A 25,042-nucleotide genomic window follows, 5' to 3' on the forward strand; every position below is an offset into this window, starting at 1 on the left:
TTTTTGGCGGAAGCTGTGGCCCAATACGATTGCTATCCATAGGACATTATTGGGCTCTAACCATTGTCCAATCATTATTCAAAGGGAGCCGGATAATCCGAAAGGCAAGATGAGATTTCGGTTTGAAGCCTTTTAGGCTAAGGAGGAGAAGTGTAGTGAGTTGGTGAAATCGTGCTGGGTTGGTTAGTGTGAGGGGATGGCTATGGATTGTTGGCTTAAAAGAATTAATACTTGTCGGTCGAAGTTGATTCATTGGAGCCGCAATAAATTTAAGCTTCGTCAGCAACAAATAAATAAGTTGTTAACTTTTTTGGATGAATTGCAATTGAGTTGGGAGGCGAATGCGGAGAAGATTAAGGATCTTTCAATTCGGGTTGATAAATTGTGGGCACAGGAAGAAAGCTTTTGGCAGCAGAGATCCCGAGTTAAGTGGCTTCGGGAAGGAGATGCTAATACCCGCTTGTTCCACCAAACTACTCTCACTCGGCGAAGGAGGAATAAGATGCTGAAAATTAAGAAAGATAATGGTTCTTGGGAGAACAATCCGGGAAAGGTTAGGAGCTTGTTTGAAAGGCATTTTATAGACCTCTTCACTACTTCTAGGCCGAGGGAGTGGGGCTCGGTATTGGAGTGTATTCCACAGATGGTCACTAATGGGATGAATGATTTTCTCATTCTGCCTGTCTCAATCGAGGAAATTAAGTTGGCAACTCTCCAAATGGGCAATCTTAAAGCCTCGAGGGTGGATAGGTTTCAAGGCGTCTTCTATCATACTTATTGGGAAGATCTTGCTGATACTCTCAATGCGTTAATTTTTGAGCTGTTGCAGGGACATGGTTGCCCACGTAAGCTTAATGCAACCCATATTGTCTTGATTCCTAAAGTTCAATCCCCAGAGTTTGTCACACAATTCCAACCTATAAGTTTGTGCAATTTTTCCTAAAAAATTCTTTCCAAAATGTTGGCCAATAGGTTAAAGCCTCTCTTGCCGAGTATGATTTCTCCCATGCAAAATGCTTTCGTGTCGGGTCGGCAAATCCAAAATAGCATCGGAATCGCACATAAGCTATTTCATTTCATTAAGCTAAGGAAAGCTCAAGGAAAGTTTGAGTTTGGTGTTAAATTGGATATGCACAAAGCCTATGATAGGGTGGAGTGGGATTTTCTCGATGCTGTTATGGAGAAAATGGGGTTTTGCATTGGGTGGAGAAGGATTGTTATGAGTTGTCTTTGTACAATCAGTTTCGCTGTCATTCTCATTGGGCAACTGGGTGACAAGTTTGCTCCCTCTCAGGGTCTTAGGCAGAGGGAACCTTTATGCCCTTACTTATTTTTTTTAGTTAGTGAGGTGTTGTCCCATATGATTCAATCAATTATGGATAGGAAGTATTTGGATGTCGTTCAGATAGGTTCTCATGCTCTTGTCATTTCGCACCTATTCTTCAATGATGATATGCTAATCTTTTTAAAGACTAATAGGAAAAATTGTACAAATCTTGTTCAACTTTAAATGACTATTGCTTGGCATCTGGACAAGCGGTGGATATTCAGAAATCTAATGTGTTCTTCAGTGCTAATGTTTCTGTGGATGTCTTTGCAGAGTTGGGAGCGATTCTTGGTATGAAAATTGTATTTGATCCTGGTACCTATTGGGGGTTCCTGCAGTTTGGGGACGTTCTAAGAGGCAGGGGTTGACTTATATTAAGGAGAGAATTTTGGCGAAACTTCAGGGATGGAAAAGATGTACATTATCTCCGGTTGGGAAGGAGGTTTTGCTTAAAACAGTAGTGCAAGCCATACCAGCCTACCCGATGAGTTTATTTAAATTTCCTGCCAGGCTTTGTAACGAATTGGATGCTTTGATTTATGCTTTTTGGTGGGGGAAGGTTGGTAGGGAGCGGCATATTCATTGGGTAGGGAAAAAAAATTCTTGGTCTTCCAAAGAACCAGGGTGGTTTGGGTTTCTGCAATTTCCAAGTGTTTAATAATGCTCTTCTTGCTAAGCAGTGTTGGCAGATCCTCCATAATCCTTCGTCCCTTTGGATACGAGTCTTAAAAGCTAGATATTTTCCCCATTGTTCTTTTCTTAAGGCTAAACGGGATGGCCGTGCATCTTGGTTGTGGTCTAGTTTGTTGGTGGGTTGAGATCTATTGTTAGATAGAGCGCATTGGCAGATTATCGGCGGCAAAGATGTTCAAGTTTGGGTTGATAAATGGCTTCTTTCTCTTTCTATAGGTCATCCTGTTCCATGGGTAGGAGTTTCTGTGTCTAGGAATCTAAGTGTTGATACATTAATCTGTCCCTCTACCAAGTCCTGGGATATTGACTTCCTTATGGGTTTTATGCCTCATAATGAGATGGCTACTGTTGGTACCATATTATATTGGGCCTCGTTACTTGGGCTTCTAGACATTGAGCCCATGATTCATATAAAAGGGGAGGAGCCCTTAATCTATAAAAGGGCCTCCTCACCCTCACAATCCTCAAGTCTTATCCTCACATACAAAGCCACAAGGCTCACAAACAGAGAAACTCTCTCAAACTCTCTCTTTCTCTGGGGGACTCCCCCTCACACTTGTAATCCATATATACAGTTACAGAGAAATACGATCAACATCAGTGTGGACGTAGCCCAAACATTGGGGTGAACCACGATACATCTTGTGTTCATTACTTTCTTGCAGATTCCCGGTCGGATTTATGTTGTTCCAAAACCCCTCCGGTTTTATGCATCAACATTTGGCGCCGTCTGTGGGAAACGACACGAAAAACTATGTCGGTTCTCTCTCAATTGTTCACCTCCGCCGTGAATCTACAAAAACCTAACAACCCAAAGCTTTCCCAGAAAACCCACGGAGCCACTTCCTCTCTCACTCAATCTCTCTCTCTGCAACTCCTTTCGAGAGAGCCCCGAGATCCACGACCTCATCGAGAAGGAGAAGCACCGCCAATTTTAGGGTCACATACTGCAAACCATCTATTCTTCTCGCTCTTTCTCCCTTTCTCTCATTGTTTCTCTGTTGCTGCTCGAATCAGAGCCATGGCCACCGTTACTTTGCTCCGTAACTTCCGGCGCCGCGACGTCACATTGGCCTCCATCTCCACCTACCGTTTCTTTACTAGCATTGCCAAGCCATCACTTTTGAGCCAAAGTGGGCAAGCTTAGCAAGATCTTTCAGATCGAGCTCTCTCTCTCAATCACTATAACGACTATGGAGAACAGGTGATGGAGGACAAGCTGTGCTCTTCCAGTGTGAGTCCAAATATAAATTCAGCAGGAAGACGACGCCGTCGAGTTAGCTGTGCCTGGACTTGAACGAAATGTCATTACCGGTGCCTGTGGTGTCTCACAGACGAAGAATCCCGGTCAGCAAATCACCTCCGAGTGAAGAGATCAAAGATTTCTTCACCGCCGCTGAGAAGTACAAGCATAAGCGCTTTACAAAGAAGTTGAGGACCAAAAGTTTGACCCGACGGCCACAAAACTGATTGATCCCGACTCCCTCTCCCTCAAGCTCTGCAAGCAGACTGATCCACCTCCACCCTGAACCGCTGCCTAAGCCAGAGCTGCACCGACAGGGCCTTGCTCTTCCATGGCCGCCAACGTAATCTTCCACAGCCACAAAAGCAAAAGAGGCAAAGGCGGTGCAGAAACAATGGCGAAGTCGATGCGATGCAAGAGAGAGAAAAGGCTGAAAGCCATTTAGAGAGAGAGATGGTGGAGCCTTACTATGACAAGAAAGATGAAGCTAAGCTCACTGCCCAGAAAGCTACCCTCGCTACCCCAAAACTTCTCGTACCCGTCGACCCGAGCTTTCTTGCAGCAACCTGATTTTATGAAGATGATGCTAAAGCGATAGAGCCTTTTCCATGAGGGCCAACAGATACATCATTGCTAAAGATTTTTAAGAGTCACATTGCTGCAGCAATTTGGAATAATGAGAAATTACTGAGCATTTTACAGTGGTGCAGTCATGTGAGACGGATCTGCTCACATGTCGATAAAGCAAAAGTAGAAAGCCAATGAGCTGGAAATGCAAGTGTGGGAGATCATTGCAAGCATCCAATGCAATTTCCTCAGATTCCAAGGGCATCGACCACCAGTAAAGCAAAAGCAGAAAGCAAAAGTAGAAAAAGGGAGGAAAATAATGAAAAAGGAAAATATGTTTGGAGATGGAGAAAAGCCGAGGAGGAAGTGGAAAGCATGGTACACCCATACCCACTGTCATTGATGAATATTTTTAAGTTGTCTTCTGCAAACTGGAGCAATTATTATATAGTTATACTGATGTGTAAAGAAGGCAGCATGCCAAAAAAAAAATAAAAAAATGGGCTGAAATGTTATGTGGAGAACGAAGGCCCATATGCCCAAAAGAGCCAGGCCCTATGGCTTCAAACTCCAACCTCTGTCCCTCCACTTAAGGTTCACCTTCTATTATTACCAATTAGGTGATCAAAAGTACGTCCAGTACTCCAAAATTATTCGACAGCCTGCCGCTATTATCACCAACCAGGTGATTAAAAGTACGTCCAGTACTCTTAAATTATTCAGCAGCCTGCCGCTATTATTACCAGCCAGGTGATCAAAAGTACGTCCAGTACTCCAAAATTATTCGGCAGCCTGCTGCTATTATCACCAGCTAGGTGATTAAAAGTACGTCCAGTACTCCAAAATTACACGTGAGCATCACTCATGTCAATCATACATAAACATTCATGAGCATCACTCATGTCAACATTCCTAAGCATCACTCATGTCAACATCCATAAGCATCACTCATGTCAATCAACATAAACATTCATAAGCATCACTCATGTCAATCAGCTTCGAAAGCTTCATTTACAGAGCTCTAACTTCGAAAGCTCCAGCTTCGAAAGCTTCACTTACAGAGCTTCAGCTTCGAAAGCTTCATTTACAAAGCTCCAACTTCAAAAGCTTTATTTACAAAAGCTTCATCTTCAAAGCTTCATCTACAAAGCTTCAGTGCATGGTATACAAAGACCACCTCCGAACAACCGCCACTTTGGCCATACATGGATTGAATTTGAAGTCTCCAGCCAACAGACTCTATTGACTGAAGACTTGGGGGGACTACACTATGCACTATATATTGGGCTTCTGCAACTGAGCCTCATGAAAAATACTGGGGGGACTTAGCCCATTATTTATGTATTGAGGAGCGAGCCCTTATTCTATAAAAGGGATTCCCTCACCATCATTAGAGAGCATCACCACCTGCTGAGCAACCGTCTCGTCACAAGCATCGCTCTTAGCCTATCTCTTATGTATTAAGGAGCGAGCCCTTATTCTATAAAAGGGACTCCCTCACCATCATTAGAGAGCATCGCCACCTGCTGACCAACTGCCTCGCCACGAGCATCAACTCTAGCCCATCATTTATGTATTGAGGAGCGAGCCCTTATTCTATAAAAGATACTCTTTCACCTTCAACGCCACAAGCCTAGCTAACCAAGGCAACATAAGCCACAAGCCGAGCAGCCTCGCAACATGTGCTACTTCTAGTTGAGCATCATTTCACATTAAGCACCACCCCATATTGAGTATCAGTTCTAGATGACATCTAGTTACTTCGGCCCACACAGGGCCGACCCAGGCCCAGTGCAACCAGGGCCCAAAATTTAAAGGGGCACAAAAAAAAAGTCCAAATAATTAGGAATAAAAAAAAAATTGTCCAGAGCCCAAAATAGGGAATGGAGGGTAAGAGGCCCAAATTTGACAATAAAGGAAAGGGCCCAAGTTTTCAAGATTTAAAAAAAGAAAATATATATATATATAAAATTGGACCGGCCCAAGTTTTGGCCTTTAAAAAAAAAAAAAAAAACAATGTAAAGGGACCACTTGTCCCCGGTCCCCCCTCCCCACCTAACCCTAATTCCCCTTTTCCCAATTTCCCACCAGCCCCTTTGTTTTCCCCCCAGTGCCGTCTGTTATTTTCCCACCCCACTGCCATCTGCACTGCTGTTGCAGCTCCCAGCCTTCCAACCCCGACACACAGGCCCGCCACAGGTCTTTGTCTTTCTCAGCCACAATCCCTGCTGCTGGTTGCCATTGTGCATTCACCAACCCGAGTAACTTTTGAGGTAATTTGATAAACTAATTTTTAAAATTTGAATTATTAATTCATAATTTAAATTAAATTTTGCAAGTGACATAGAATTATATGATAATTGATGTATAGAATTGTTGTTGTTGATGGATTGAATTCTTGATTAATTGAATTATTTGATTTCATATGTGTTAGTGCTTTTATAATATGTTAAACCATATGTGTTAGTGCTTTTATAATATATAACAGATGTTAGTGTTTTTATAATATATAATATGTGTTGGACTTGGAATGATAATTTTAATAGGAAATTTTTGTTATATCATGTGTAGGTAATTTTTGTAAACAAATTATCAAAGCCATGTCATTTAGGAAACAACTCTCTGGTAATATGAAAAGGAAAAAAAAGGCAAAGGATAACGAAATTGCCGAAAGTTTAAGAGGATCTCTTAATAAATTTTTTTCTACAAAGAATGAGTTGGTTGAAAATTTGAGAGAAAATGATGTTGGTGAAGAGTCACAAAATGTTGTTGGGGAGTCTCATGATCATGAAATTGGTGGTTATGTGGAGGAAGATGTTAATGACCAAGAAAATAGTGGTGATTTAGAGGAAAATGTTGGTGATGAGTCTCAAGATCATGAAAATGGTGGTGATGTGGATTTAAATGTTGATGATGATCATATTGGTGTAGAGGAAAATATTGAATCTCCTGAACCTATTTTCCATTTAAACATTTATGATCCAAAAGTTTGGGATGGCCTTAATGCAGAAATGAGAGACTTACTTATAGAAAAGGGACCAATTCGAGAAACTAATTTCACGTATCCTAAGGACAAACTCTCTAGAAAATTTTCATCACACTACTATGGTCGAAAATTACGAACGGGTGAAATTTATGATAGGAAATGGCTTGTGTACTCAAAAGAGTTGGATAAAGTCTTTTGCTTTTGTTGTAAATTGTTTAAAACAATTGCCTCAAAAAGTGAGTTAGCAAAAGATGGAATTAGTGATTGGAGACATCTTGGTGTGAAGATTGACCAACATGAAAAGAGTAAAGAGCATCTCGTTAATTCGAGAACTTGGGTTGAGTTGAAAAGTAGATTGACAAAAAATCAGACAATTGACAAAGAATTTCAAATACGAATCAAGAAACAGACAAATCATTGGAAACAAGTGATGCTTAGAATTATTGCTGTTGTGAAATGTCTTGCCATACATAATTTAGCATTTCGTGGAACAAATGAAAGACCTTATGAAGACTCTAATGGCAACTTCTTAGGTTTACTTGAAATGATTGCAGAGTTTGATCCAATAATGCAAGAGCATTTTCGACTCATTGAGAATAAAGAGATTCATCATCACTATTTGAGCCATAAAATTCAAAATGAGTTGATAGCTACTTTAGCTTCAAAAGTCAAAACCGCAATCATTAAAAAAGTCAAAGAAGCCAAATTTGTTTCTGTCATTCTTGATTGTACTCCTGATGCAAGTCATGTGGAACAGATGACGTTAATTTTGAGATGTGTTGACTTGTCAAGTAGGTCAATAAATATAAGGGAGTATTTCATGGAGTTTTTAAGTGTAGAAGATACATCAGGATTAGGACTTTTTAATGAGTTGCAAGATGTCCTAAAGTCTCTTGATCTTGATATTGATAATGTGAGGGGACAAGGTTATGATAATGGATCTAACATGAGAGGGAAACACCAAGGTGTCCAGAAAAGATTGCTAGACATAAATCCCAGAGCTTTTTACATGCCATGTGGTTCTCATTATCTTAATTTAATAGTTTGTGATATGGCAAGTTCATGTCTTAAAGCAAAATCTTTTTTTGGAGCGTGTCAATGCATATATACAGTGTTTTCCAACTCTACAAAGCGTTGGAATATTTTGCTTGAACATATTGATGGTTTAACTTTGAAGTCATTGTCAACTACTCGATGGGAAAGTCACATTGAAAGTGTTAAAGCGATTAAGTCCTAAGTAGCCCAGGTTAGAAATGCTTTGTTTAAATTGGTGGAAATTACTGAAAATCCCCAATTGAGTAGGGATGCAGAATGTTTAGCATCAGGAGAACTTTCAAGTTTTTATTTTGTATTAAGTTTGGTTATTTGGTATGACATTTTGTTGAAGATTAACATGGTGAGTACAAAATTACAATCTGAAGACATGCGTCTTGATGTTGTTGTAAAGGCATTGGAAGCACTTGTTACGTTTTTCGAAAACTATAGAGAAACTGGTTTTGCTTCTGCCATGAGTGATGCTAAAGAAATTGCACTTGATTCGGAAATTGACCCTGTTTTTCAAACTAAACGTCATAGACCTAGAAAAAGACATCATTATGAAGTTGATGGTAATGAAAGGGAACAACAGTCTGCTGAAGAATCATTTAGAACAGATTATTTTCTTGTTATAGTGGATATTGCTCTTTCTTAACTGAAACACAGGTTTGAACAGTTAAAGGCTTTTGAATATATTTTTGGCTTCTTGTTTGATGCATCGAAGTTAATTTCATTGGATGATCAAGAGCTAAAACAAAATTGTATGAATCTTGAAGCACATTTGAAACATGGAAATACCACGGATGTAGATGGAGCCGACTTATGTTCCGAATTACAGGTTTTGCAAATGATGTTACCTAAAAAAGCATTTCTCTCTAATAACCCTTGGACATCCATGGAAATAGCAAACTTTGTCAAAGAAATTGACATGTGTCCTAATGTCTTGATTGCTTATCGTGTAATGTTGACTGTACCTGTGACCGTGGCATCTACAGAAAGAAGTTTTTCAAAATTGAAATTATTAAAATCTTACTTGCGAACCAATGGATTAGCAATCTTATGCATTGAAAAGGATGAGATTGAAGACTTTGAGTATGATGATATAATTGATGATTTTGCTTCAAAAAATACTAGAAGACAATTTCTTAAAGGTTGAAATTTGAAAAAGATTTGCTAGGAGTGGTTGTATATGATTGTACTTTTGATTGTCGGGGTTTAGGTACTATGTCCCCCCCGTTGTATATTTTCTCAGGTAATAAAATTTGGGCGTGAGGGCCTAGCCCCCCAGCTTCGACTGGGTTCCAGCCCTCGTTAAATTTTTTTTTTAACATATGTTTTTGTTTTAAAAAAGGGCACATTTTGAACTTTCGCACTGGGCACCCAAAAACTCAGGACCGGCCCTGGGCCCACACATGGACTGAATTTCAAGTCTCCAGCCAAAAGACTTTCTTAATTGAAAACTTAGGGGATTACTGTTGGTACCATATTATATTGGGCCTCATTACTTGGGCTTCCAGACATTGAGCCCATGATTCATGTAAAAGGGGAGGAGCCCTTAATCTGTAAAAGGGCCTCCTCACCCTTACAATCCTCAAGTTTCATCCTCACATACAAAGCCATAAGGCTCACAAACAGAGAAACTCTCTCAAACTCTCTCTTTCTCTGGGGGACTCCCCCTCACACTTGTAATCCATACATACAGTTACAGAGAAATACGATCAACATCAGTGTGGACGTAACCCAAACATTGGGGTAAACCACGATACATCTTATATTCTTTACTTTCTTGCAAATTCACGGTCGGATTTATGTTGTTCCAAGACCCCTCCGGTTTTGTGCATCAACAACTACAATTCGTGATTTACAGACTTGGGACTTGTCTTGTCAAAAGCAGATCGGCTTGTTTAGCCATAGGATAAGCGTGGCAGATTTACGGTATAGTCTGGGTACCATTGGGAATTTTCGAGAATGCATATTCCTACAGGCTTGCCTCTTTCACCTGATACCTCTCTTTTTCTTTGTGTATGGACATTTATATGGAAGTTGAACATTCCCCAAAAAATTTGACATTTCCTCTGGAAGTCTTCACATGGTGCCTCCAACGATGGCTAATCTGTTTCGGCAGAAATTAGCCCACTCGCCGTTATGTCCTATCTGTCATATCACGGAGGAAACAACTGAACATCTTCTACATAAATGTCCTTGGGTGGAAGCTTTCTGGTTTAGAGGTGCACTCAATTCCAAGGTTAATAGGGCAGATGTCTCGTGTTAGTGGCAATGGTTCGAAGATCTTCTTCGCTCAGATCAGTGGGCTACTCAAGAGAGGAAGTGGCTCTTGGCTTATGTTGGTTTCACGTGTTGGCGCATATGGAAGACCAGGTGCAATTTTATCATTAAGCATTCCACTATCAACCTGGCTCAAACCCTTTTTGTTGTTAATAATGATGTGGGAGTGTTTTTTGCAGCTCGTAAGCTTGATTGGGATCAGTAGGCGATGCCTGCGTCTGGCGGGGACTTGGAAACTCGCTGGTCCATGCCACCACCTTTTGTAAAAATAAATGTGGATGCTAGTTGGGTTGAGTCTTCACGTTCGGGGTTTGTGGGTTTGGTGGCGAGGGATAGTACAGGGAAGTTTTTGGCTGCTAGTAGGCAGGCTATTGCAGCTTTGTGTGTTAGTCAAGCTGTGGCCTTGGCTCTTTTCCTTGGTTGTGAACTGGGTATCTCACAAGGGTTTAGTTGTATAATTCTTGAATTGGATTCATTGGAATCAGTTTCTTGTTTGAATGGTAAGTTGGAAGATGGCAGTTGGAGGGCATGTCCCATTTTGGCTCAAGTCCAGAAGTAACGAGATTCCTTTTAGGACTACTGCTGGTCTTGGACATCTAGATCAACCAACAAGGCGGCGAATTTTTTAGCATCGCAGAAGTCTAAGGAGATGTGCGATGTTTTGTGGGTTGACCAACCCCCATCCTCCTTGTTTTTTGTCTTAAACTTCGATGGATTGCCTTGTCCCCATTAGGTGTTCTTGGCTTTGCAGGGAGTGACACTTTAGCTTGTGGTGCCGCGTCAGTCTTTCTTGTAGCTTCTTGCAAAGTTTGTTTCCAGTGTTCTGTTGATGTTTGCCTGGTTTGGCTTTCTGTTTGTGTGGCTTCTTAGCCCTTTGATTGTTTTTCCAATGTTCCAAAAAAATAATATATATATTCTGAATACACCTCAAATTACTATCCAATTTTTTTTTTTTTTCAAGCTCTCAAAACCACTCACAAGTCGCAACTTCCATTATAGAATAAAACTCTAGCAAATAAAAGTAGAAACACATCGATAAAAAAAATTATTTTGACAAATAAAACATGCAATCAACATTTTAGCTCTTTATTAGGCTCATTTGTAAAGGCTTCTTTGAAAGCACTTCCGCTCAGAGGCATTTCTTGTAAAAGCACTTCGATTACACTGCTTCTTTTAGAAAAATTTTAATGGATTCTTTAACCCAAAAGTACTTTTAACTTTTTAATGCAAGCATGATCCAAAGTTTTTGGTGATCTAAAAACGTTTTAGTTAACAAATTCTTCCTTCAAATGTTGAAATCAATAGAGAAATACAAGAACTTGTACAATTACAAATCGACTGATTTGCACAGGACTCAGACAAGCACGATAAGTATTCATAAACCATCAATCATAAAAAAAAAAATAAAAAAAAATAAAAAAAATCATAAACTCCTCCACTTTCCAACCATTCTTCCAACATCTAAATACCTAACGAAACTCTCTTCGATTTACACGCCTAACGAAACTCTCTTCCAACATCTCAACATCTCATAACCGTTCTTCCTTGAGTTAATGGCATTCATTTGAAACTCTCTTCGATTTACACGCCTAACGAAACAGTGAGATTAGTGGAATTCGTAATAATTGACAACTCCAAATCTCATGCATGTTTACATTATTCATAACAGAAGCACCTTTACCCGGAGAAATGAGCGCGCTAAAACGCAGCTAAGGCCTACATCAGTTCTTGTGTTGAAGCCTCCCATTTTCTGCACCAGCATAAGGATCGATAATTACATTTATAACAGCTGGTTTTTGTACCGAGAAGGATTCTGAAAGGGCGGACTTGAGTTCTTCAGGTGTCCCAACAAGATAGCCTTTGCCTCCAAAAGCTTCAATCAGAGTGTGATAACCCGCACTTGGGACAAAGGAAGTGGGAGCAGGGTCATCCTTGTAAGGCCCACTAATTTCATCCGGGCTTCTTCGATCGCCACCATATACACCACCATTGTTAAAGACTATCACAACAACAGGTAACTGGTATCGAACCAATGTCTGCAGAAATCAAAGAAAAAGTATACACGAATGATATTGTCTCTTGTACAGCCCGAGAAAAGCATATACACACACCAAAAACAGACAGACAGGCAATAAGATAAACATTATCAATGAAGACATTGACCAAACAAAACATTGATGATATAATGGAAAATTTCTAAGGGAATCTTGATTACAGGAAAGAAATTTCAAAGGCTAATAATGAAAGAGAAATCAAATTTTATAACAAAATTGCTTCTAGCCCACTAACCTTAACAAAAGCTGCGCTCAGCAATAAGGGAAAATTGTGAATAGGGGAACAAGTATGGCAATGTGTCAAGGTCAAGCTTTCAACGACCGTTTCTTTCCTTTTTCTTTTCCTGATTATACAGAAGACCACCAGACCCTCTTCAAACTTTGGACCAAAGACACTACCAAAGACATCTCTCACCAGAAACTATGCCTTAACTTTACTCAAACTATGAGAAAAGATGGCCTTACCTACAACATCTCTCAAAAGATGGCCTTACTCCAACTAAGTTTTTTTGTCAGACCATGTAAGTCCTAAGTATTTAGAAACCTATTGTCACATGAATTCTCAATACACCACCAATGTAACCAAATGATGGAGCTTTGGTCCGCTACTAGTACTAACCACCAAAACCTAACTTGCTGAAGCTTTCAGAGAGAGAAGTCTGACCATCATTTACCTCAAGTAGCACAACTACAACAAAAACAGCAAATGTCTACTATTTGTTTAAATGTCTCCAGGACTGTGTGCTCTATAAATAAGACACAAGGGTAGATATCTACCAAGGAAATCACAAATATCAAGTCATTCTCTAAATCTCAACACATTTTGAGAAAAAACTGTACATGCTTCAAGCTGTCTTTGTTACGTATTCCAAAAGTTTCTAATACAATGGAAAGCCAACATCAGACTCGATGTGGAGATGATGGAGGTCATGGCCCCTGCAAATTTTTTGAACAAAAAGTCCTTACTTATGAAGATAGAGACTAAAAACCTCCAATGTCTATAACCGAAAACGTGGTCCCCCCTCAAGACCCAACTCCTACTGCTCCAAGTATAATCCAGCCTACTTTGTAAGTCCCTTCAGCACTTAAAGTTGCCCATTTTTAACCCCAACTTCAAATAAGATGCTCACTCACTACTTAAGCTAATCATGTCCAAACCCATGCGACTGCATGTTCAAAACTAAACTAATACTCGTCGTACCCAGTGCACAAGGCTCCCGCTTTACGCAGGGTCTGGGAGAGGTGAATGTCGGCTAGCCTTACCCCCATTTATGGAGAGGCTGCTCCCAAAACTAAACTAATACTAACAGGAAAAAAAAACTAAGATGACCAGTTAAGCTGTCCAATTATACGTTTCTTTCTCTAATGTCTTTTAAAACAAAAAATAAAAACCAAAAGGGAAAGGAAAAAGGTTACTGCTATGTTTAATATTATTTGTACTATTACTTTCACCAACCTAATAAACAACACCTAGGTTGATAATGCAGCACACATGCCATTAAGCATCTCACTTCCAAATTCTTTTTATTCCTATACCTAACACAAAGACTACCAAATTTTCTTCCACATCTTTCGAACTAAACGAAAACCGCATCAAAACCAACAACCAGAAAGCAGATGTCAGATGACTACAAATCAAGTTACTCTAACTCTCTAAACCATTAGTGAGATTGACCAACTCAGATCCAAAACAATTTGAAGGGGAGGAAAAGAAATCACAGTTTCGCAGCACAATCTGTGTGCTTTCTAATGAAAATTTATGTAAACAAACAGGTTATCCTTGCTAAAGGATCAATCACAGCTATCAAGCATATCACTAGCAGATAATTTGCCGGAATTAATATTTAATAACCATTAGCACATATTTTTTATGACAACGCATGTGAGGGACCATACCTCAACTTCCATTGCACTGAACCCAAATCCTGAATCCCCTTCCACTGCAACAACAAGCCGGTCAGGAGAAGCTACCGCACCCGCAATGCAGTAACCCAATCCAACCCCCATTGTTCCCCAAGTCCCTGCATCCAACCTGGTCCTCGGCTCGGTCTGAACCAACACAGACCGACCCACATCCATAGTGTTAGCCCCCTCGGAAACCAATATAGGAGCAGGGCTCCCCAACCCTGCAATTGCATCTCTAATAATCTTCATTGGCGTCAAGAAATTAAATGGCACAACTTCCTTAGCCAACTGAGCCTCCATTTTCGAAACATTGTCCTTCACCTTACTCGAAATCGCTGCAACCCACGGATGAGACTTCCCCAAACAAAAGGGGTCATCCTTGATCCCCAAATTGATCTTCTCCAACACCAACTTTGCATCTCCAACCAAACCCAAATGTGGTTTTCGCAGCTCAATCTCTTCCTTGCTAACATCAACCAAAATGAACTTCACATCCTTGGACCACTTGGGCGGCTCACCAAAGTGCAAAAGCCAGTTAAGCCTTGCGCCAACGACAAGCACCACGTCACATTTCCCGATCGCCAGAGACCTTGCTGCGGTCGCCGCCAGCTCATGAGTGTCCGGCAACAGCCCCTTCCCCATTGGAGTGGGCAAAAATGGGATTCCCGTCCTCTCCACCAGCTTACCCAACTCGTTCTCCGCTCGAGCAAATGCAGCCCCTTTACCAAAAACAATCAACGGCCTCTCCGCGTGCCGGAGCAGCGAAACGGCCTCCTCAATCTGCGAATTCTGCACACACAGAACCTTCTCCGACTCTCCGAATTTCTCGGCGGCGGTGGCCAATAAGCTCTCAGCCTCCGCCTCAGAAATTGTCTGGTGCAGTACATCCGACGGAAAATCCAAATAGCACCCTCCGGGTCGACCCGAACCGGCTTTTGCAAGAGCTTGAAACACGCAATCCGGTATTTCTTTGATTGATTTAGCTTTGGCGGAGAATTTGGAAAAGGGTTCGACGGCGGCGATCTGATCGAGCTCCTGGAAATCTCCACGGCCGAAATCTTTCTGGTCGCACGAACCCGAGATCATCACCATGGGCCAAGCATTGGCCATGGCGTTGGAAAGACCCGCGAGCCCGTGGACGCATCCGGGACCCGAGACCGTGAGGAGAACTCCGGGTCGACCCGTTAGATACCCGTAGGCAGAGGCGGCGTAACCCGCCGACTGCTCGTTGTGGAAGGCGATAAACCGAACTCCGAGCGAAACCGCGCGGTTCGCGAGTGAGGTGACGGGAATTCCCACGACTCCGAACATGCGGTCGACGCCGAACCGGGCAAGGGCCTTGGCGATCAGCTGGTTGCCATCGACTGCGGTTGTGGTTGATTCACCCATTGGATCTGATTGCTGTGCTTCTTCTGCGGGGAAATGAGTGGAGTGGGTACATATAGACACAGAAGTTGGAGGACGATTATGCCCCCGATAGATTGTTGGGAAATGTGTTATGTCGGGGAGGTAGTACAGAACGAGGAGATGGGTAGATGGAGAAATCAAATTTGATAAGGAATGCTGAGACAGCCGCTGTTGCTTTTCTGGTTTGGTGGGCGGCGGTCTCACTGTCAATGGCTAAATGGAACAGTATAAAGCGACTTCCTATGCCACGTCATAAAGCTGACGTGGGAAAACTGTAAAAGCCGAAGCAGTTCCTTCTTCCTCAGCAGTCCAGAGCCGACGAGTATTACGTTAACTATAAGGACAGGTATCAAAAGAAGGTGGTCACAGGCTAGGATGAGGTAATTTGGGCACAGCAGATCTGGACTCATTTCTCATACCCAAAGCCATCCCTGCCCTTTCTACCCCGCTCAGCCGCCGCCCTCTCTCCTCTCTCTCTCTCTGAGTCAGCGAAATGATAAAGCGGCGATTCTACAAGCTAGAACACGGGGCCAGAGATGGCCCCTCGAATTCGTCTTCATCCTCGTCGGATTCTGAAATAGAACCACACGCCACATACGACTCCGATGAAGAAGAAGAAGAATATGATGCAGTCGAACAACTCAAGGACGATGCTCAATCTTGCTCTACCTCCTCTGGTTTCCTCTTCCTTACCTGCCCTTTAATTATAGTTTGTTTAAATTTATTTATATGATTTTTCTCAAATTATATTTAAATGGGTATTGATTAATATTTGCTGAATTTAATTTTTCTTCTGGTTTTTCGGTTTCCAGGATATCAGAGTGAGGATAGCTCAGCGAATGAAGTTCCTGTTGACTCCTCAGGTAAGGCTATAAGAATTTTTATCGGTGAATTTTGATTCGTTTGCATGGCTATGGAGTTTTCAATTTTCTTTTCTGCATTCATGATATGGATTTTTCTATCTAGATACATTGTCTATTGAAACACCAAGAAGTTTTCGCCAAATCAGCTCGGATTGTAGACACTATCATTTCTTTCCTAATCACCTCACCCATGTTTGTTTTGGTCTTCCTCCTTCCTTAGCACCGCCACCACCCTCTCCCTAAAAATATAAGAAGGAGAATGAATGAAATAGTCCGAAAAGGAGAGAAGATGGGTTTATCAGTTGATGTTATTATTGGGCAATAAAAGACGTAACACTCATCCTTAGGAGTGGCATAAAGTTGATATGAAAATTAGGTTTCGACTTCTAATCACAAGGCACGCAGCATCTTGTTATGCGGTTTGCATAAAATATAGATGCTACGTTACTACTTCCTTCCCCTCAAAAAGAAAATTACCGTTACTTTTTTTCTGTTGCAAGATATGTGCTTTTGTGGACTTAAGTATGGATCATGAGAGTTCAAACTTTGTAGAAAAGTGAGTGTATTTTACATCTTAATGTTTGACCAGAATAAATACACCTATGTTTCGGAGTGTCAGCACTTCCAGGACATATGACATCATCTTTTCATGTCAGGCCTACCAATAACCGAAGATGATGATGCTTCAACAGGACATGAAATACCAGATCTTATTGCCGATCAGTTGCTTGGTAAAAGTGGTCCAGAATTACTAGAGGAAGAATCCAACATCATGCCAGACGAGGAATCAAATCACTTTTACCAAGCAACTGATCGGTAAAAGTGGTTCAGAATTACTAGAGGAAGAATCCAACATCATACCAGATCTTATTGCCGATCGGTTGCTTGGTAAAAGTGGTTCAGCTTTGTTGTGTTTTTATGTGGTCTTGTCAAGACCAATTACTAGTGACTAATTATATTGTTGTTATTATTGCAGAGACATGCTCGGTCTAAGAAACTATTGGACGAAGGTAGGCTGAAGACCATACTGAACGCTGATGGGAAAATTGATGAAGAAGAGACCCCTGCTTTATATGCAAAAATTCTAGCTAATTCACAGGTAGGTCTCTCGTATATTGCTAAAATAAACCAGGAAATAATGTCGCGCGTGCATGCAAGAAATTAACCCATCTCTGCTACTTTATTCTAGGGTATGCCGAGAAAGAAAAGTAAAAGACAGGACAAGAATGGGTCGAAAAAGGTAAAAAACATCACACCACAATGTTTGGATATATATAGGCTTTAAAGTATATGGTCTGTTATGACTTATAACCGATGTTGTAATATGCAGAGGACGAGATATGGTGGTAAGCAATCCAAAGGGAACCCAGCCAAGAGAAGGCATGGATAAAGTTCTAAGAATGTTGCTTTTGGTTGCTGTCCCGTGGGAGATACAACTGCGAGAAAGGAAAACAAGGATTTGCTAGGTTTGTACCGAATTAAGGAAGGTATTTTAAGATTTTCATCGTTTCCTAGTGATGTGGCTAAGGGACTGTAATAAGCTCATATTTATATATATTTTACATCAAATTCACTTCTCTTTTCTTAGTTCCTTATATTTTTGAGCTATTTACTTTGTTTTTGTGTTTTGTGGGATTTGTCAAGCAAATAAAAGAAAAATAGCACAAGTAGGATTTTTAGTAACAAATTCGTCAAAACTGCCTGTGCAGATCAGCTGACTTTGGAAGCAAGTTAAACATAAAGGAATTGTTAGCATTAATTAACTTTAAAAAAAAATTATCGTAACCACTTAGTATTACGGTCTAGTGGTATTCCTCTTCACCTGTAAGTGAAAAGTCTTTGGTTCGATTCTCACCAAAGACGAATTTGAACCATATTATTGTTAGCTCATTGTGAGGCTAAACCTAACCTCTCATTCTTAGTATAGATAATATCGTTTGTTTAACAAAAAAAAATTATCATACACTTTCAAATAGAATACAACAACAACAACAACAACAAAGCCTTTTCCCACTAAGTGGGGTCGGCTATATGAATCCTAGAACGCCATTGCGCTCGGTTTTGTGTCATGTCCTCCGTTAGATCCCAGTACTCTAAGTATTTTCTTAGAGTCTCTTCCAAAGTTTTCTTAGGTCTTCCTCTACCCCTTTGGCCCTGAACCTCTGTCCCGTAGTCACATCTTCGAACCGGAGCGTCAGTCGGCCTTCTTTGCACATGTCCAAATCATCGGAGCCGATTTTCTCTCATCTTTCCTACAATTTCGGCTACTCCTACTTTACCTCGGATATCCTCATTCCCAATCTTATCCTTTCTCGTGTGCCCACACATCCCACGAAGCATCCTCATCTCCGCTACACCCATTTTGTGTACGTGTTGATGCTTCACCGCCCAACATTCTGTGCCATACAACATCGCTGGCCTTATTGCCGTCCTATAAAATTTTCCCTTGAGCTTCAGTGGCCTACGACGGTCACACAACACGCCGGATGCACTCTTACACTTCATCCATCCAGCTCGTATTCTATGGTTGAGATCTCCATCTAATTCTCCGTTCTCTTGCAAGATAGATCCTAGGTAGCGAAAACGGTCGCTTTTTGTGATCTTCGCTAGATTGCTCCGTTCATTAGTGTGGATAAGTATATAAATGGATAGAGATAGGAAAGCAAACACAAGATGTACGTGGTTCACCCAGATTGGCTACGTCCACGGAATAGAAGAGTTCTCATTAATTGTGAAGGGTTTACCCAAGTACATAGGTTCAAGCTCTCCTTTAGTGAGTACAAGTGAATGATTTAGTACAAATGACATTAGGAAATATTGTGGGAGAATGATCTCGTAATCACGAAACTTCTAAGTATCGGAGTGTGGTGTCGTCTTGACTTGCCTTATCTGTCTCATAGGTAGATGTGGCATCTTCTCTGGAAGTACTCTTCCTCCATCCAGGGGTGGTATCTTTAACTGGTGGAGATGCACAAGGTAATGTATCAATTTCACTTGAAGCTTACTTGTAGTCTCAGGCTTGGTCAAGCGCGATACAAACCATGTAGTAGGAGTCCCCCAAGTCGCCGAGCTAGGGGGTCTGCTGAAAGAGGTGACAGACAAGGTAAGCAATCAGAGCTCCGACTGATTGTTCACCTTCTCCCCATCTTGCAGCAGCATGAAGGATAAAGAGAAGAAAAATGAGAAGAGATGATATGAGATACTTTTGCTTTTGAAGAAGTAACTTTCCACAGGCTTATTCTTGAATTGAGCTGGAGGGTTTTCTGGTTTCCTCCAGAGTATAAGGCCGACTGAAGAATTTGAGGGTCAAAACAAGTCCATCAAATCTAGAGTACGTTCCACCCTGCTGATATGGGATACTTTTGCTTTTGACAGAGTAATGGGTGTATCGGCACGTGTGCTGTTACGCTTGTCTCCACATGCTTCCTTGTATCCTTCGCACTTGCCCTATCTGTTCCTCAAGCAGATGCGGAATCTTCCCTGGAAACATAAGATGTTGAAGATGAGTACTCGAGAGCAATGCCAGGTAAGTAATCAGGTAAGGGGTTCCAGGCAGTCAGTTCCTGGCTGGAAGCTTGATCCAAATGCTGACTGATTGCTCTCTTTCTCCTTGTCTTGTAGGTAAAAACAAGGCCAAAGGAAAAGACAGGGAAAAAGCATGATATGGGATACTCTTGCTTTTAACCCTGATGATATGAGATATTCTTGCTCTAGTATAGCTTGTTTGCAGAGGTATTATCGGGGGGAAAGAAAGCTGAGTATTTCGAAAGGCTTCGTTGGGAGTGCCCTCTCAGATATGATGAAGGGTTGAGCATTTTTGCAGGTCTGCCTGTCCGTTGGGGATGGGGGTCGACATATATAGGAGTCTCCCTAACAACAAGTAGTAATGCTATTCCTTTACCCTGCTTGGTCATAGCACGGTAGTGGGAGCTGCCAGTTTCACATGTTTTAACTCTGTCAGAGCACTTTGAAAAAGTGGTCTGTGGTATCTGGCTCTCGAGATTCGGAGAACGATGCCTCTTCGATTTTTGAGAAAGCAATCATGCTGGGGGTCTGGCTCTCGAGATTCGTAGAGCAGTGTCTCTTCGATTTTTGAGGAAGTAATCATGTTGGGAGTCTGGCTCTCGAGATTCGGAGGGCAGTGCCTCTTCGATTTTGGAGCAAGCAATCCTGTTGGGAGTGTTGTCTCGAATGTGAGTAAAGGTTGGGCATGTTTGCTAGTCTACCTTGCCACGAAGCACAAAGGTTGACACACAGAGACTTTTCGATTATCCAGCAATGGTACTGTTCCTTTACCCTCTCTTCGCTTTTGAGAAAGTAGTCATGTTGGGAGTCTGGCTCTCGAGATTCGGAGGACGGTGCCTTTTCGATTTTGGAGCAAGCAATCTTGTTGGGAGTGTTTTCTCGAAAGTGAGTAAAGGTTGGGCATGTTTGCTAGTCTACCTTGCCACGAAGCACAGAGGTTGACACACAGGGACTTTCCAATTATCCAGCAGTGGTACTGTTCCTTTACCCTTGTGGGTAATAATATGGTAGCTAGACCTTCAAAATTTATGTGTCTAAACTTTGTTAGTGCTGTTTCTTTGCTATTCTTTTACCTTTCTTGGTCAGAGCGATGTAGTGGGAGCTGCAAGCTTCACGTGCTCAACTTTGGCAGAGAACTTTGGCAAAGTTATCTGTGGTACCCATGAGCTATTGTTGCGTGTGGGAAGTGGGTGATTGAACAGTAAGATTCATGTGTTTTCTACTTCACCAGAAGTCTTCGACAGAATGCCCATAATTTCTGCAAAGCTGAGTGTGCGTGTGACAGGTGCTGACAAGGCTAGAAAAGTAGGTGTCTCTTCGATTTCTGAGATCGGCCCTCGTGGTCTCTGAGCAGCCCAGCTTTTGAGAAAGCGAGCGCCTCTTCGATTGATTCGGAGAACGATGCCTCATCGATTTTTGAGAAAGCAATCATGCTGGGGGTCTGGCTCTCGAAGATTCGGGGAGCAGTGTCTCTTCGATTTTTGAGAAAGTAATCACGTTGGGAGTCTGGCTCTCGAGATTCGGAGGGCGGTGCCTCTTCGATTTTGGAGCAAGCAATCTTGTTGGGAGTGTTTTCTCGAATGTGAGTAAAGGTTGGGCATGTTTGCTAGTCTACCTTGCCACGAAGCACAGAGGTTGACACACAGGGACTTTCCAATTATCCAGCAATGGTACTGTTCCTTTACCCTCTCTTCGATTTTTAAGAAAGTAGTCATGTTGGGAGTCTGGCTCTCGAGATTCGGAGGACGGTGCCTCTTCGATTTTGGAGCAAGCAATCTTATTGGGAGTGTTTTCTCGAATGTGAGTAAAGGTTGGGCATGTTTGCTAGTCTACCTTGCCACGAAGCACAGAGGTTGACACACAGGGACTTTCCAATTATCCAGCAGTGGTACTGTTCCTTTACCCTTGTGGGTAATAATATGGTAGCTAGACCTTCAAAATTTATGGGTCTAAACTTTGTTAGTGCTGTTTCTTTGCTATTCTTTTACCCTTCTTGGTCAGAGCGATGTAGTGGGAGCTGCAAGCTTCACGTGCTCAACTTTGGCAGAGAACTTTGGCAAAGTTATCTGTGGTACCCATGAGTTATTGTTGCGTGTGGGAAGTGGGTGATTGAACAATAAGATTCATGTGTTTTCTACTTCCCCAGAAGTCTTCGACAGAATGCCCATAATTTCTGCAAAGCTGAGTGTGCGTGTGACGGGTGCTGACAAGGCTGGAAAAGTAGGTGCCTCTTCGATTTCTGAGATCGGCCCTCGTGGTCTCTGGGGAGCCCAGCTTTTGAGAAAGCGAGCGCCTCTTCGATTTCTGAGATCGGCCTTCGTGGTCTTTGAGCAGCCCAACTTTTGAGAAAGCAAACGCCTCTTCGATTTCTGAGATCAACCCTCGTGATCTCTAAGCAGCCCAGCTTTTGAGAAAGCAAACGCCTCTTCGATTTCTGAGCAGGCGCCTCTTCGATTTCCGAAGCTCCGTCGAGTGCAGATTTTTATAGAGGCTGACATTAAGTTCCAAAGCACACTTGAATCTCCACCAGTAGAAGCTTCATTCTTGCACTTCTAAGATCTTGATTTGTCCGACCTCTTCTCTCTTCACACCTTTGAAAATGTCTGGCCCCTCCGACCGTCGTTTTGACTTGAACCTTGTTGAAGAGGCAGCCCCGCCTTCTCCAGACAACATATGGCGCCCATCCTTCGTCTCCCCTACTGGTCCTCTTACCGTTGGGGATTCCGTGATGAAGAATGATATGACCGCTGCGGTGGTGGCCAGGAACCTTCTCACTCCCAAAGATAACAGACTACTTTCCAAACGGTCTGATGAGTTAGCTGTTAAGGATTCGCTGGCTCTCAGTGTTCAGTGTGCAGGTTCTGTGTCTAATATGGCCCAACGCCTATTTGCTCGAACCCGCCAAGTTGAATCCTTGGCGGCTGAAGTGATGAGTCTCAAACAGGAGATTAGAGGGCTCAAGCATGAGAATAAACAGTTGCACCGGCTCGCACATGACTATGCTACAAACATGAAGAGGAAGCTTGACCAGATGAAGGAAACTGATGGTCAGGTTTTACTTGATCATCAGAGATTTGTGGGTTTGTTCCAAAGGCATTTATTGCCTTCGTCTTCTGGGGCTGTACCGCGTAATGAAGCTCCGAATGATCAACCTCTGATGCCTCCTCCTTCTAGGGTTCTGTCCAGTACTGAGGCTCCAAATGATCCCCCTCCGGTGCCTTCTCTTTCTGGGGCTCTACCGACTGCTGAGACTTCTCCTAAGCAACCTTTGTGAAGGCTCCGTCTTGTGTGTTTATTTTGGCTCATGTATATGTACATATTTGTAGCTGATCGGGGATATCAATAAATAAGCTTTCCTTCATTTCAACGTATTGTGTTAAATACACCAAAGCCTTCTTCGCTAAGTTCTTTGAATTTTCTTTTGTTGAAGCTTGTATGTTGAAGCTTTCTGAGTGGAGCATGTAGGTTGGGGTAGTGTTCCCTTAATTTCCCGAGTGAGGAAAACTTCTCGATTGGAGACTTGGAAAATCCAAGTCACTGAGTGGGATCGGCTATATGAATCTTAGAACGCCATTGTGCTCGATCCTGTGTCATGTCCTCCGTTAGATCCAAGTACTCTAAGTCTTTTCTTAGAGTCTCTTCCAAAGTTTTCCTAGGTCTTCCTCTACCCCTTCGGCCCTGAACCTCTGTCCCATAGTCGCATCTTCTAATCGGAGCGTCAGTAGGCCTTCTTTGCACATGTCCAAACCACCGTAACCGATTTTCTCTCATCTTTCCTTCAATTTCGGCTACTCCTACTTTACCCCGGATATCCTCATTACAATAGAATAACATTACAAAATGCTGAAAGTCCAAAAACTAAAGGCAGCCAATGATAAGCAAACATGGTACAAAGGCCACAAACAAAACTTAGAAGAAGAAAACTCAAGCCTTATATCATGCATACAAATTAAATGGAACTTTGTCCTCAATTCACTTGACTGGAACAATAGTTTCCACATAATCTATCATCCAATTGATAATAGGAGGAATATGAAAATACTTGAGATTTCCGGTACTAGAATTATAAGAGGTGGCTTTTCCATACGAGGAAAGGATAAGAACCTCGTCACATTTCCAAAATTTCAAAGGAGACTCAATGTCTTTAAAGGGTCCAACGGTTAGGAGTTTTGTCCATGAACTCTTCACTCCATCATAGTCATCCATTATCCATATTTCAACCAATTTACAATCCTCTTCGTAACAAGAGCAATAAGAAGCGACGGATTCATTATACAGAAAAAGACCACAAAACTTAAAATCGGATTCTCTCCGAAAAGGCAATTCTATTCTATGAAATATCTCATCACCTAAATCAAATGAAAATATGTATTCCCCGTTATCGTTTGCAAACCAATAACAAAATCCCTTCAAGTACATTGAACGAGAATAGGGAATGCAATACGGATCAGTATCACTTGATGTATCAATCTTGATCTCTTTCCAAGAGTTAGCAGCCGTGGTGTATACCTCAGCCGTGTAAGGAAGAAGAATACGCTCAATATATGATTCTTTACCATCTGAATACTCACAATCACAATTTTCTATAATTCGTACAACCTTGTATTCTTTAGTTTTGCAATCGTAGCCAAATCCCAATCCTTTAAAGAGCGTTTCCAATCCGAATTTTCCCGTGGGAAGGGGTAGAAGAAGGGATGAATCGGGAAGTTGCTTGAATTCTCTTGTTGCAGGATTGCATAGAAGAACATTTTCTCCTACTATTACACAGACAATCCCATTGCAATAACCGTAAAGCTGTACATTGTCTTGAACTTCTATAGGAAAGGGTATATTTCGGTCCTCGACATCATAATGAAGGTTGTGCTCATCACTATCAATGGAAAGATTAATCATAGACCAGAAAACATCTCTTTTCCAACTCCTGTCCGGGAAGACATGAACCTGACATCGGTTGAAAAGGATGCAAGTGAAGGATGAGAATTTGTTGTCCACGGTATTGCTGAGGTGTTTGGCCACAAAACTTGGACTATTGATGATAGTGCACCATGATTTGTGTACGCATTTGAATCTCATCAGGGACTTGGGCGACAACCTTGACAAGATTTCGACCACCTTATCTTCAGGAGTTTCACTTTCATGCACCTGGGACAT

The 25,042-nt window shown here is 41.8% G+C and overlaps 3 protein-coding genes across 5 annotated transcripts in view; 1 reads left to right on the forward strand and 2 right to left on the reverse strand.

The window, feature by feature from the left end:
• LOC126609679 (F-box/kelch-repeat protein At3g06240-like) overlaps positions 1-25,042 on the reverse strand; it is a 35,760-nt gene extending 10,718 nt beyond the window's left edge. The window contains exon 1 of the mRNA XM_050277547.1: positions 24,241-25,042. Coding sequence (XP_050133504.1) covers positions 24,241-25,042 — 802 coding nt within the window. The remainder of the gene's footprint in view (positions 1-24,240) is intronic.
• On the reverse strand, positions 11,665-15,676 carry LOC126609676 (2-hydroxyacyl-CoA lyase-like). The gene is made up of 2 exons (XM_050277543.1): positions 14,088-15,676; positions 11,665-12,173 (listed from the first exon to the last, which is right to left on the reverse strand). Exons 1-2 carry the CDS (start codon positions 15,483-15,485, stop codon positions 11,859-11,861), a joined length of 1,713 nt encoding a protein of 570 aa, XP_050133500.1. The 5' UTR covers positions 15,486-15,676; the 3' UTR covers positions 11,665-11,858.
• LOC126609682 (uncharacterized) lies at positions 15,867-17,912 on the forward strand. 3 transcript variants are annotated; one of them, XM_050277552.1, is made up of 5 exons: positions 15,867-16,180; positions 16,316-16,366; positions 17,343-17,465; positions 17,556-17,606; positions 17,697-17,912. In XM_050277552.1, exons 1-5 carry the CDS (start codon positions 16,109-16,111, stop codon positions 17,754-17,756), a joined length of 357 nt encoding a protein of 118 aa, XP_050133509.1. In that variant the 5' UTR covers positions 15,867-16,108; the 3' UTR covers positions 17,757-17,912. The 3 variants fall into 3 exon arrangements, with proteins under 3 accessions (XP_050133509.1, XP_050133507.1, XP_050133508.1); XM_050277550.1 differs by lacking the exons at positions 17,343-17,465; positions 17,556-17,606; positions 17,697-17,912 and adding an exon at positions 17,023-17,197; XM_050277551.1 differs by lacking the exons at positions 17,343-17,465; positions 17,556-17,606; positions 17,697-17,912 and adding an exon at positions 16,470-16,624.

This window comes from Malus sylvestris, chromosome 17, assembly GCF_916048215.2.
Source record: "Malus sylvestris chromosome 17, drMalSylv7.2, whole genome shotgun sequence".
In the NCBI taxonomy this organism is placed as follows: Eukaryota; Viridiplantae; Streptophyta; class Magnoliopsida; order Rosales; family Rosaceae; genus Malus; species Malus sylvestris.